This window comes from Sorex fumeus, unplaced genomic scaffold (genome assembly GCF_029834395.1).
Source record: "Sorex fumeus unplaced genomic scaffold, SorFum_2.1 ptg000142l, whole genome shotgun sequence".
In the NCBI taxonomy this organism is placed as follows: domain Eukaryota; kingdom Metazoa; phylum Chordata; class Mammalia; order Eulipotyphla; family Soricidae; genus Sorex; species Sorex fumeus.
The window spans coordinates 1402930-1417415 of NW_026606199.1; the positions used below are offsets into that span (position 1 = coordinate 1402930).

A 14486-nucleotide genomic window follows, 5' to 3' on the forward strand; every position below is an offset into this window, starting at 1 on the left:
ATTTTAGACTCCCCCCCCCAAAAAAATAAATAAAGAAAATTCAAATAAAATGAAAAGGACCTAAGAAATTTGTGTATGATAGATATATAATAAACACAAGAGAAGGTTTAACTTCTATGAAATGGAATCCTCTCATAAATTTCACTTATCAAAATGTCATGAGAACATGATGTTTGTAGAGGTCAGGTGAGGTGGCATGTATGCCTTAGTAGGGCAATTAGTTACAAAGGTTATAAAATACCACTTGTCAATCTATGTTTAAAAGTCTAAAACTGTGTCTCTCCTTTGACCCCCAAACTCCAGCAATGGAGTGCAAGAAAATTTCATGAAACGTCCATATTTTCCAGAGAGGACCTTCGTCAAAAATTTGCTATAAAATGTGAAAATGGCGACATCCTATTTAGCAAAAAGGTTTAAAAAATACTTAGGCAGATTAGAGAGTCATCCGCTGAAGTCCATATGGCCATTAAGTGGTTAGCAGAGGAATATACAAGACAGGAAAAACAATTTCACAGCCCAGGAGAGAAAGAAGCTTTCCAGAATGATGTTTTATAAGGTCTCCTTTCTTGTAAGAAAAGGGAAGAAAGACTAAAAAAAAGACACAATGTTTGTTGCCTCTATGAGGACGCAAATTAGACACTTGAGAAGCTTTGCAGATATCGTGACAGTGATATCTGGACAAAATTGGTTGTGGTCTACAATAATTGCTCTCCTTTTTGCTTATCTACATTTTAAATTTTGTAAGACACACTTTTTTTCTCAATGAATGGATAAAGAGGACAAAAGCAATATAATTGGAGAAGGAGCTGATCACTTTTCCCAAGAAGCCTGTCCAGGGATGACGTCAGCACAGAAACATCAGGCCGGCAGACAAGGCCAAGGTGGGCTGGGGACTGTGAGAAGCCCTCTCCCCGCCACCAGCCTTGTGGGAAGCTGGCCCTTTAACTGACCAAGGCCTAAGTGCCTGTATGGTCATCCTGACCTACGACCCCACGGCAGGCACAGCCTGTGCTATGTATGGTCATCTTGACCTACGTGACCCTGCAACAGGCAAAACCAGTGCTATGTATGGTTATCTTGATGTATGGTTATCCTGAGAGAACATCTGTCATGGCTGTCAGTAATAACAAGAAGTAACTATCTCGTGTCTGGTACGTGATGCATGTAAATTTTATAAATCATATGGACATGGCTCTTTGTGTATCTACCTCATGTCTGGTAAATCATATGGACATGGCCTTTGTGTAATCACCTCGTGTCTGGTACCAGATACACATAAACCTTGTAATGCATGATAGGTGAAAACAAACCTTCCTAACCATATATGGGCACGACCTTTTGTGTAGCTGCCTCACTAATGGATATATACCCTGATTGCCCCCAATAAAGTCCTGTCCCTTTTTCTCTCTGTTTCTGAGCTGCATTCTGTCTCTTGTGTCTCGTGTTCATTCGGTCAGTCCTTCCCAGCACCTACGGATCCTAGGGCCACCTCCGCAGGCCGGAGAGTGGTCTGGCGGGGCCCCCCGCACAGCCCCAGGCTCTGGCACGGACATTTATATGAGCAGAAAGTCTCTTAACGTCTAGGGAAGTCGTATCTCCAAGCACGCTACCCTGTGACATTCCACTGCAAGTACCCGAGAAGCCGTGGATTCGAGAAACGCTTCCTGCAGCTCTGTGAAGGGGATCCCTGACGTTAGTGGAAAGGGCGACGGCTCGGCCTTGGCCCTGTAAGCCTGGAAGTGGGAGATGCCCAGCCAACGCACTAGCTCTTCTCCGCTGCGGTTTCCTCCCAGACGCTCCAGCCTGGAGAGCCTGGAGGCCCGGCACTGCCTCCCTTGTCCTGTCGTCTCTCCACAGAATGGTCTTTCTTCACGGAAGATTCGCTACGCGCCAGAGTCCTCAGCCCGTGCTTTGAGTTGCGCACATCCCTGGTGGCTCCCGGGAGGGGCCATGTCAATCCAGTCTAGTTTGTCCTACTAATCTGTCCAACTAATAGGGCATCTGTCTTCGGGGCCCTGGAGGAAGTGAGAGGGGAGAATGGACATCATTCTTCCTTCCCTGCCTTCCCCCCACCCCCCCACCCCCGCTTGAGGGGGGTCCGACCCCCTTTCCAGCCCGGAATGCGCCGTGGGCATTCTTGAAAGAGGCACCTAGGATGCGCCTGATGCTTCTGCTAAGATCATTTTTTTTTCACACTCTGCTAACAGTCCCTTAACCACCTCAGATCACTAAATGTCCACTGTATGTTCGGTGTCACTTATCTAGAGTGATGGCTTCCCCGAGGCTTCCTGCGATTAAACAGGGGACTCAGATGACCTCGTGATAGACTGTGGGACATATTTCTCTTCTGACAGCAATCTGCCAACCTAAAGGGAACTTAGAAGCCGGCCCTACTCTTTCTCCTCCTTGTTTAGTAGAAAGAATAATGTCCACTTGCATGTGGATGAAGGGTGGTCATCCAACTTTCCCATCCACAAGATCAGACCATTTTTATCTCAAAAGCCTCCCAGGGGTCTTGAATCCATCCCTTTTACTCCACGATGGGAAAGCCAGAGTAAATGACCCATTAGAATGAACATTTCCTAAAGGATGTTGCAAGACAAGCATTTCTGCAACAAAGGGCATGGCACAGAAAGAAAAGAAATCCCTTTTCCACAGAGCCTGACGGGAGCTGGGACCAGCAGCCTGGAGACCACCTAAGACTCCGGGAACAAACTGAACATCACAGTCACAACGAGGGCTAAAACAAAAATCTCATCATGTTCAGGGTTAGGGCTCAAACACCGAATCATCAAGATCTCCCAAGACGTAAACGAACAAAGAGTAAAACCCTTCAAAATAGTTTTGCAACGTTTCATATATTTTCTCTTTCCTAACACTAATGGCCTAGGTCTACCAAGGGTGATCAAATTTTCCCGACAATATTGATTTCTCGCAGGAAAACCATTTCGGGTTTGGGTGTGGGGGCTGGGGGTTGCATCTGGTGAAGCCCAGGGCTTACTCCTAACTCTGTCCTTGGGGTTGACGCCTGGCAGAGTTTAGGGACCAGACGGGGTGCCAGGGATCAAACAGATATTTGCTGCATGCAAGACAAGTGCCCTACTCACTGTACCATCACTCAGGAAAACAGTATCTTGAGAATCACCCCCTATCCCAACTTAAAAACCACTGAGACTGCTCAGTTTCCATATTCTTCTGCCCAACCTACCTCTGGAGAGTGGATCTCACATGTCTCCCCACCCTTCCTGGCCAGAGAGGTTTCAGCTGAGTTGTGGGCAGAACTGGACTGAGGAAGGACAGTGAGTGCACTCTGAAATGATCCGAGCAGCAGCCAGGCTTTGTTGGGTCATCAAATGACCCCTGTCTGCCCAGCGCACAGGTCCTGGGCAAGCACTGGGCTTTGGGCTCGCTGCTGGGTGTGCTGAGACCAGAGCCCATGCCCAGACCCGGGTGCTAACTTTGAGAGAAAGACCTCAGGGTCTCCGTGACAAAGCCAAGCCCTCGCTCAATGAGACTGAGCAGACACACTGAGGCCAGAAACGTTTCTGGTGGGCATGAGGCAGCTAGGCAGGCTCGGAGGGCTGCCAGGAGGTGGGGAGAGAGCGAGGGTCAGTGGTTCTCAACCAAGAGCCACAGCTGGGGAGCCCGTGGGTACCGGGGTGGGCGGGCACTGACTCTGGTGGAAAGAGGCCGGAGAAACTCCCCAACGCTGAAATGCGCATGTAGTGTGAAGAGAGGATTACCGGTCCCAGGGGGAGAGGCCAGCACTGAGGCAGAGGGAAACTGAGGCATCTCTGGCCATCAGAGGCAACCTCCAGGAACAAAGATGTGGCCCTTGCACCAGCCACCACACACAGCCTCAGAGGGCAGCCAGGTGGCACTTTTCACCTGCATATTTTCAAATCAAGCTCCCCATGGCGTATTCGATATGCCAGACACAGTAACAACAAAGTCTCACAGTGGAGACGTTACTGGTGCCCGCTCAAGCAAATCAATGAACAACGGGAGGACAGTGACAGTGATTTTCAAACAGACCCAGTTCCTGACCCACCGCATACAAGGAGACTTTCCCCAGGTTTCTCTTGGTGTCTTTAGCATGGCCCAATACCCGAGAACCTTAAAAAAGAGGGGACTTCGGGGTTTGCCTTGCATAAGACTGAGGCAGATTTGATCTCCGGCATCCCATAAGGTCCCCTGAACCCTGCCAGGAGTGATCCCAGAGTGCAGAGCCAGGAGGAATCTCTGAGTATGGTCAGGTGTGACCCCAACAAGCAAATTATGGATAATCGCTGCTCCTGCCAGTGCATTTCTCTTAAAGAAAACAACCAAGCATTATAGGGATATGTTTATGTTTATGCTATTCAAAGGAGTGAAAAATTAGCAGCAGCTTGCAGGACCTCAATAAAGAAATAGTTAAATAAACCACAGTCTACCCAAAATTATGCTGTTTCACAGTCAATAAGATATTTTTATAAAGTCCAGCTAATATCATGAAATATTTATGACCTGTTTCTAAGTGGTACAGACCCAAAGGGAAATTATAAATACAGCAAGATCTCCACTATTGGAAAAGAAAAAGAATAGACGCATAGGAACAATAGCAGCCGAGTTCCACGGTGATTATTTCGGGGGGGGGGCTGAGTCTTTTGTTATTCGCAGTCACTTAAATATCGATCAGATAAGCAGGAGAATAAATTTCAGCACAGAAATTGCACAAAGACCCTGAAGAGGCGAGTGAGGTCCGTGACTGTGTCTTTGGCAGAGGAACAGGGAGTCGGAGACACGGTAGGTTTTGCCTGTCACCTGCTGTGGCGGCCAAGGAGACGAGAGACCTCAAAGAGGGCTCAGGGGATCTCAGAACCCAAGGCCAGGACAGAGGGAAGAACGAGAAAGGAAGGGACAACCGTGGCCAGGGAAGGGACAACCGTGGCCAGGGAGGTGCCACAGGAAGGGGCCGAGGGGGCGCAGGTGCGTGATGCTCTCTGCCCTCCTCCCCCCGCCCCATGCCACTGACCGGTCCAGCAGCCCCGGGGAAAGTGCTGGAAATTAAGCTGAAAGGTGACTGCTGTAAGTGGCAGCGCCCGCGACCCTCCCGTGCCTCTCCTCCCTCCCTGGGTCTTCTAGGGAGGACACCACCTCCCCTCGCTAGATCCCGGGTCCATGTGGGCCCAGCTGGCCACGCTCACCTGCTCATCCCAACCCACGCGTCCTTGTGGGACAGGGATGCATCTCTGCTCCTCTTCCTCCCTTCCCCATCTGGAGAAAACCTTTCTCCTCTGTCATCTAAAAGACCCAAGAAGAGTCAAACTCAAAAAAAAAAAACAAAAACAAACAAACAAAAAATAAAACGCCGAGTTGAACACTGGGACACAAGCCCCTTAACAGACCCTTCACTCAAGCAGACGGAGGCGGTGAGGAGACCTGGCGCCAGGCGCTATGCCCGGGGCAACTCTGGTGGCGGCAGCGAGACATGGGTCAGAACCAGAGAAACCCGCAACGCTGACCACACACACACACACCCTGGGAGGGGGCGCAGCAGGTGCTGCTGAGGGCCCAGTGCTGAGGGAGCGTTTGGTTCCTTCTGCCCGGACTCATTCTCCTCTGAGAAGAGCGTCCTCTGAAGGTCCAGAGCCACAAAGGGAACAGAACCCCAAGCCGGCAGTCACGTTCCTTGGTGCATGCAGTTAAAAATGACAGCCTGCGACTCACAGAGAACACGGGTACATGCAGTGACCCAATCTGGTCCCCCCCACCCCACCGCAAAGGGTCCCCACACCAAGGCAGGCATGAGTGATCTCTAGCACACACCAGGTGGGCCCCACACAGAACCATGCCTACGCCCCGCCTTGGGGGTTTATTATGGAGTCAGTCACTGTATCACTGTATCACTGTCACCCTGTTGTTCATCGATTGCCTTGAGCAGGCACCAGTAATGTCTCCTTCATCCTAGCACTGAGATTTTTAAAAAGTGCCACATTCGAGGCTCTTTCGGGGTCAGGAGAATGAGACCCATCAATGTTACTGGTTTTTGGCACATTTTGAATACACCACGGGGAGTTTGCCAGACTCTGCTGATGGAGTCAGTCACTGTTGTCAAAACATGGTGGCAACCAAGATGCCCAGGTGGGCGATTAGGTTAATAAGCCACAGTTCACCCAACACACTGAAACGGAATGAACCAACACCAAACTGGAACAAGCGGCCTGTCCATCCCCAGAGGGCCCTAAAACACACGACTGGGTGGGAGAAGCTTGTCCCAAGTGACTCCAGGCTCCAAGGCTCCCCTATAGAACTTTCCAGAAGGCTACGCTAGATCTGACAACAGTGATCCTTTCCTGAGTGTGGGTCAGACCCAGAGAGCGGAAGATACCGGGTGTGAGGCCTTAGCAGTCAGGAGAGCCAGAGGGGAGAGACGCTGAGTGAGCCCTCAGCAGACGGGGCAACTGAGGGGAGGAGATGCTGACAGGCAAGATCACCTGCTGATGGTGGGGCGTGTCCCGTGGGTTGGGAGATGAAGGGGGCACACCCTTGCTTCTCTAAACCCCAGATGGTGCCATCTCAGCCCTCGCGGGCCGTGGATCTCACCCAGGACCTCATTCCAGACCCTGGGACACAGGAGCAAGTGGCTGAGCTCAGCGACTGATTCACAGAACCAGGTGGGGGAGGCTTTGGCCCCAGCCCCCGCCACATCTGCAGTTCCTGCTCACTGCTGAAGTGCAGGGGTGGGGTGGGGGCAGCCTCCGTGCCCACCTATCACTCTCTGGCCTGCTGCTGATAGAAACCCAGAAACTTATTCTGGGTCGTTCTCTCTGGCACCCTGACGGCTAGCCAGCCCATCTGCTGTGCTCCCGGGAGCCCTGGCCGTGCGGGCCCCACCCTCGGCTCTGAGCAGCTTCTCGGGCTCACCCTTCAAAGAGCCCAGGGTCCGCCCCGTCAGCAGCCGCCTCAGCGTTCTGACAGACCACCCTGAAGGAGCGAGCCCTGGGAGCGGCCGGAGAGACAGGTCGGCGCCTGCCTTACCTGACTGAACTGAGGTCGTTCCTGGATGCTGTGGGTGGCTCAGGCCCCCCAGGGCGTGACCCCTGAGCACAGAACCAGGAGGAAGCAGGGGATGGTCCCGAAACCACAGAATGGGACAGCAGATGCTTCATGGGCTCCTGGGTGGCCACCGGCTTCCTGCCCCCCCCACCCCCCGCCAGCCCTGTCAGAGTCCCTGGCTTATCTGACACCATTATGAGGTCACAGGTCACAGAAGGGAAAGAAGATGACATAGTGGAAAGCCCCCCTCATTCCCCCCCACCTCGGGGAGGACGGAAGCTCTGCAGATAGTGCTCAGAGAGCCGACATCATTCTTACAACCGCCTGGGGAAATCAAGGCAGACACTCCACCCCTTCACGCCCCTCCCCGGGCACACAGGCCTGGCCCCCTTGCTTCAAGGGCCACCCCCAATTCAGAGTTCCCAACCATTCAGATTTCCTGGTCCTGCCCCTTCTCCTGTCCTCGGGGCTGTTCTGTGTTCTCGAGAGCACAATGCAGCGAGCATCCATCACCTCCAGCTCAAATGACCGACACGCCATACCAGACAACACAGAAATTGGCCTGTGAGGACAGTTTTTGTTTCTTTGGGGTCAAACCTGGTGGTGCTCAGGGCTCCGCACTCAGGGGTCACTCCTAGAGAGCCAGGGGGCAAAGCCAAGTTGGCAAGTGTTCGATCCAGTGGACTCTGTCTCTAGCTTCGGAGGGCAGAAGGTGAGGAGTCAGCCCCCGGGCAATCCGGTCCACGGCTTGTTTTTAGAAATAAAGTTTTATTGGCACGCATGTGCTCATCAATGCACTGGCTGGGGTGACTTTGTCACAACAGTCTTGAGCAGCGTCTACAGACACCAGCTGGCCAGAAAAGTAACTTAATTCCTGCCTTTTGACTCTGACTATAAGAACTACAATAAGCAAATCTGCTTGCCCCAGATCCAGAACGATCACGATCACGATCATCCTGTTGTTTGTCGATTTCCTCGAGCAGGCACCAGTAACGTCACCTTCTTCCTAGCCCTGAGATTTTAAAAGAGCCATATTCAGTGCTCTTTCAGGGTTAGGAGAATGAGACCCATCATTGTTACTGGTATTTGGCATATTGAATATGACACGGGAAGTTTGTCAGACTCTGCCTTGCGGGCAGGATACTTTTGGTAGCCTGCCGGGCTCTCCAAAGGAAAAATAAGATAATAAGATGTCGTGCGGCCACATTTGTGGCCACGTGCTTCCAGGAGCTGGGTTTTATAGTCTCTGCATCTTGGCCATTGATGGGACCAACCTGGCGCTGGCGGCAGCTGGTGGGAGGGATGCCTACCTACTGGAAGATGGGGGGTCTGGGTGGAGAAGGCCCAATCCCAATGCGAGTAGGCTTGGAGACCTCAGCCCCAGAACCTGCATGCCTGGGTTCCTCTGCCAGTTCTTTCATGCATGAGGCCTGTTCGGACGTGTGGAGAGTGGTCCCAGCATGGCCATGGCTGGCTCCGGAGGTCCTCAGCTGCTGGGGCTCTGCTCGGGGCGGGGGGAGGGAGGGAGAGAAACTCAACCTTCCCCCCTCCAAGGTGCCCCGGTGAGGACAGCCAGGCGCGGGGGCAGGAGACTCAGATCCAGAACAATAAGGAAAAAATCCCCTAGATGGAGAAGTGTTTCTCGAGTCTGCAAATGTTTTCTGACCTGCCAGTAAGGACTCTGCATGGAGTCGGGGAGCTGCGTGACATGAGGTGCCTCTGGGCGACATGGACAAAGGCCTGTCACACTTGTCCCTGAAGTGCTGCCAGCGTTTCTCCACTGAGGAGGCTCCACTCCCTGCTCTCGGTCCCACCCCAGCCCAGGGCACCAGCGGGTGCTCCTTTGGCGAGCGGCGGGTGCGGCTTCCTGGGCATCCACACATGTCCACCCCAGACCCCCTCCGCCGGCACTTCTCAGACCAGCTACCAGGAGCCCGAGCACGGCCGAGTGTGTTCAAGGCACAGACACTCCCCGCACCCCAGGAACATCAGTGCCCGAGGCCTGGCGGTGTGCCCGTCCCTCCATCCCTCCTCCAAAAACAACCCACCGAGTCAGACGGTTTTGCTCAGTCTACACGGCTGTCTTGGGAAAGAAATAAAGCACAGTCTGGAACCATCTATGCAAAATGCAACTGGCAAGAAATAACACGGAGGGGCCGGAGCGGCCCTGGGCCTGGCCCACCCGGGTTCCATCCCTGCATCCCGTATGGCTCCCGGAGCCTTGCCAGGAGGAAGCCCTGAGCATCCCTGGGTGTGCTCCCCCCAACAGAAAGAACATATTGAAATGTGCATTGCTTTAAGCTTGCGGAGCCTACGTGAGGAGAGAACCATCCAGATCAATGCTGCATGCTTCGTAGGACGCTCCAAGGAACGGACTTCAGAGCAGGAAGAGTTTCTGAACCAAGGAATGCTAAGCCCCCCAAGGCTGTTTGCTGCTGGCCCAGCAGAAACACACGGCGTCCTTGTTCTCCTGGCTGAGCCTAAGGGTGCTGATGCCTTACTGCACATGTCTGCAGCATCTCTGAACACCACCTCCGGGAGAGAAAGGAGCCGGGCTCCATCACGGTGAGTCCTCCAGTGTCCCAAGTGCCCCACGTAGGACTGGACACCACTCCATGGGCCTGACCTCCTTAGCCTCATCTGAACGTGGGGATAACAATGCTCTTTACAGAGAGTTTGACTGGTTCCGAGTAATGGATGTGCCTGGCATGGCCCAGGGCTTCTATGGTCATGCTAGTGACGACAACGGGGATGATGACATTCCTTCTCGGGCTGTGCGGGTGTGGACAACGCCCACTTCTCAGGGGTCAGCTTCTTCCCACAGCAGCCGCAGAAGGAAACCAACCAGAACTGAGGATAAGAGCAGAGGGAGCCCTGACTAATCCCTGCCACGCATGGGGATGGAGCCTGGGGTGAGCTCGTCCAGGAGACCCCACTTCCCCTGTTCTCCGTAACCTTTCTCAGGGCACATCCTGGAAGCTCATCCAAGAACAACATGTAGGATTTCCTGATGACCCACCTCAAGACGAGAACTGAAGTCTCCTGGCCTTGCCGGCCACAGAGACTCCGACTGGGTGATTAGGAAGGAGGGAGCCACTGACAGCACGCAGGCCAGGAAGCCACGGGGAAGGCATCAGCCAGAGCCCGTGCCTCAGAGTACCAGCGAGCAGCCCCGCCGGTGGAGAGAACTCAGGCCAACACCAAATAGCTTGGCTAGGACGGAAGGTCCACCAGTGCCCTGGGAGCTGTGTGGCCTCATCTTGGTGCTTGGAGACCGGCAGCAGCCTGGACTTCCAAACCCTAGGGGGGCGCTGAGGCTGTGTGGACATGGTGCCCGGTACCCGGGGGGACACATGCCGTGCCAACTGGCTTCTGTGTGCGAGAGCCTGGTGGGCTACATGTGTCCACGGAAATAAGTGTTTGAGTGTGTGTGTATGAGTGTGAGTGTGTGTGTGCGAATGCCTGTGTGATATATATATGCATGTGAGGTGTGTGAAAATGTGTTTGGGGATGTGATGTTTGCGTCTCTGTGTGTGGGTGCGTGTGAATGCATGTTTAGGTATGTGCCCATGTATGTGTTGGGATGTGTGTGAATGCCTGTAGGATGTGTGTCCGTGTGTATGTGTGGGGGGTATGAATGCGTGTTTGGGTGTGTGATGTGTGTCTGTGTATGTGTGGGGGGTGTGAGTGCCTGTGAGATGTGTGTGTCCATGTGTGTGTGGGGTGTGAATGCCTGTGTATGTGTGTGTCCGTGTGTACATGTGGGGGGTATGAATGAGTGTTTGGGTGTGTGATGCGTGTGTCTGTGTGCATGTGGGGGGACTATGAATGCCTGTGTGTGTCTGTGTGTATATGGGGTTGTGTGAATGTGTGTGTCCGTGTGTGTGTGTGCGAGGTGCCTCCATTTCCACCTGAGCACCTGCCAAGACTCTGCCTTTCAACTCCGGGACTCGGGGCAGCAGCTCATAGCACGCTTGCCGGCCGTCACCGACCTGGAGAGTCAACAGTCTGCAGCCGGGAGAGGGGCCCGCGTCTCCGTGAAGACCCCTCTGCGCCAGGACCCGCGAGCCTCACAGAGACTCGGAGGCATGTGGGGCGATTCTGAAGACAGCGTTTAGCTCAGAGCGGCTCCATCACACCCAGTCACAGTTCTGTGGTCAACTCACCCCGCTTCAACGGAAAGGAGAGGGAGGCTGGCTCGCCGCCTCCTCCCGCCCAGAATCCGAGCCTGGGCCCAATGATCGCAGGGGCCTTTGGTGAAAGGCCCCAAATCCAATTATTATTTCACACCATCCTGACAAGGGCAGGCCACAGTAATGGAGGGGCAGTTCCAACAACAGAGGGCAGCTGCTTCCAGAACCTTCATCACCAAGGAGAGAGCGCTGGCGGGAACAAGTAGAAGCGGGGCCTGTCCTCACCCCCAGCCGTCTCGCTTATGTGGAGGCCACGAGACCCAGCGGCCTGGCGGCAGGTCCCACCGCCTCTTCCGACGACTGTGCGCACAGGGTCCAGGCGCCGGCTACCACCAGCTCTCCCACTCACCCTCTCTATGCACAGGCTACTTTTAAAATCTTTTACAGTCATTTTTATTAATTAATAAAGCTTTAATGGGCAAAAACCACACCATAAAATTATTACGCATATGCCGCATTTCAGCTTTACTACTATTATCTTTAAATATTTCCCCCAAGTGGAAACTCACTAATTCATAAACCAGAACCTCTTACAGAAAGTCAAGATGCAGGTGGGAAGTTCTCACAACCAGCAAAGGCATCTGGCTCCTAGCTCAGGCCTGCTTCTCCCGCTCTGGCCAGGGATAGAAGGCAGCCAGCCGGGTGGACCTTGGGCCTCTGCGAGGGCAGAGCCATCACAGATCTCAGGCCCAGGAAACATGACCACTATGCCTGCTGTTTGGCCTGGAGAGTCCCCGGTTTGCCTGACTACAGAAATGTCATATAACTACATGCATTTACACACGCAGGCAAAGGAACACGCATGCACGTGTATTTAAACATACACACACGGACATAGGCACTCACATGAACGTACACATAGGCACTCACATGAACTCTTGTACATATGCACACACAGGCAGGCATTCATTCCCACGCGTGTACACACATACTTGCAAGTCACACGCACTCATATGCTCATGTACACACGCACACACACACACATACACACTCATACACGGGTGCTCCGGGTTTTGAAGGCGAAAGCACAAAATCAGTGAATGAAACATGGAAAGGGCAGGTCTTGGGCAATGCAGACACACAGATGCCCAGGCCAGAGAGACAGAGCATCCGGGGGAGATTGGCTCTTCGTCCCTCTCATATTGGAAGGATGTGGGCCTAAGTGAGCGTCGTGCCCTCACGCCCACTCAGCCCCAGGGCCTGGGTTATGTTACAAACAAAACTGGGTGACAAGGTCCCTTGGAATCGACACATAACAATTAAGAAAAGCTGCAGCCAAGACGGTACCACTGGACTCCGATGGCCAAGGGCTACCAACGGTCAGGGGCTCCGATGGCCAAGGGCTACCAACGGTCAGGGGCTCCGATGGCCAAGGGCTACCAACGGTCAGGGGCTCTGATGGCCAAGGGCTACCAATCAATAGTCAGGGACTCCGACAGCCAAGGACTACCAATGGTCAGGGGCTCCGATGGTCAAGGGCTACCAATCAATAGTCAGGGACTCCATGGCCAAGGGCTACCAATGGTCAGGGGCTCTGGATGGCCACAGGGTCTAAACGACCAGGGGCCATGGACGGCCAAGTGCTATCAATGGTCAGGGGCTACGGATGGTCAAGAGCTGCAGGTGGCCAAGGCCACAGATGGCCAAGGAATGTGGATAGTCAAGGACAGCAGAAGGCATGTCCGGACCTCTCCTGAGAACTGCTTCCTGGGTGGGTTCCAGAGAACACTGGCTGGGCACAGCGGGCCGCCCCCCCGCCTCCCGGGACCTGCGCTGGCATCCTGCCACTCACCTGCCGCGTAGCTCCAGCCGGGAATGTGGATGGACAGCTGGCCGGAGTGGCCGCTGGGGCGACAGCAGACGTCCTTCTCCGCTGGCTCTGGTCTTCCGGCGACGGGGCTGGTCTGGGCACCTGTGGAGTCTGTGTTTGCCAGGCAGCACCTCCAAGGACACGTGCCGGTCCCCAGCCGCCCCTGGCCGGAGGGTGGGTGTTCTTGCAGTAAACTCTGTTGCAGACCTGGGGGCCAGCGCTGGGGACCCCCGGGCAGGGCGCGGCCCACTGGCCCTCCGCTGGCCGGGCCGCCGCCGCCATCTGGTGCCAGGCTCGGGGAACTGCAGCCGAGGCTGAGCGACAGGACGGAGCGGTGCAGGGGGCTGGCACCGCGGGGCTGCGGCAGGGGCGCGCAGAGGGGCGCGCAGAGGGGCGCGTCCAGCCGGTACACCGGGCCGGGCCCCTGCCGGGACACCCTGACGTGGACGCAGGAGCTGAACACCAGCGGGCCCAGCGCGGTCCGGGCGCCGTCTGCGGGGCAGCCGCCGTCCCCTCGGTGGTCCCCGCGGGCTGCCCCGCGCTCCCAGCGCCCACCCGGGCCCGGCCGGCCCGCGGCGGCGCAGCTTCTGGAGGCTTCTGCGCGGGCCTCGGGGTGCGCACGCGGGGCCGGGCCCCCGGCGGCCCCCCAGGGCGCGGAGCTGCCCGGCGTGTCCACGCGCCTGGCCGTGATGGTGATGGACGCGAAGCCTCGCGGGGGGCCGCTGTCCGGCGCCTCCTCGGGGGGCCACGGCCCCGCCGTCCGCGCGCTGCTGGGCAGGCAGACGATGGCCCTTCGGACGGCGCGGCCGCTGCGGGCCACGCGCGCGGGGGTCCCCGGCTGCTCCGCCGGCTGCATCATCCTTGTGTCCGGCGAGGACGGCGACCCCTGGGTGCAGAGAGACAGTCAGGCGAGCTGTGCTGCAGGGGCAGGGTCCGCGCCAGGCTCCCGCGGGGGCTGCGTGGCTCTGCCGGTGCCACGGCCGTGCCACGCCGGCAGGGCTGAGATTCCGTCTCCGAGGCCCAGGAACGTGCTCGCGATGCGGCTCCTGGGGAACTGGCAGCACCTGTGGGGCGTCTCCCAAGGCCCAGAGACGTGCTCGCAGTTTGGCCCCGGCCAACTCACTACACCTGTGGGGCGTGGCCGAGCCGCACAGCGACCACGGGGCGTGGCCAGGCCGCATAGCAACCGTGGGGGTTGGCCCAGTCGCATAGCAACCATGAGGCGTGGCCAAACTGCATAGCGACCATGGGGCGTGGCCAAGCCGCATAGCGACCACGGGGCGTGGCCAAGGCGCATAGCAACCATGGAGCGTGGTCAAGCCGCATAATGACCACGGGGCGCGGGCCGAGCTATATAGCAACCACAGGGTGTGGCCGAACTGCATAGCGAAGACCATGGGGCGTGGCCCAGCCGCATTGCGACTATGGGGCGTGGCCAAGGCACA

General features: G+C 55.6%; 1 protein-coding gene across 1 annotated transcript in view; it reads right to left on the bottom strand.

Moving 5' to 3' along the window:
• CUNH10orf90 (chromosome unknown C10orf90 homolog) overlaps window positions 1-13900 on the bottom strand; it is a 50079-nt gene extending 36179 nt beyond the window's left edge. Inside the window, exon 1 of the mRNA XM_056106703.1 lies at window positions 13024-13900. Coding sequence (XP_055962678.1) covers window positions 13024-13900 — 877 coding nt within the window. The remainder of the gene's footprint in view (window positions 1-13023) is intronic.
• Window positions 13901-14486: the final 586 nt, after the last annotated feature.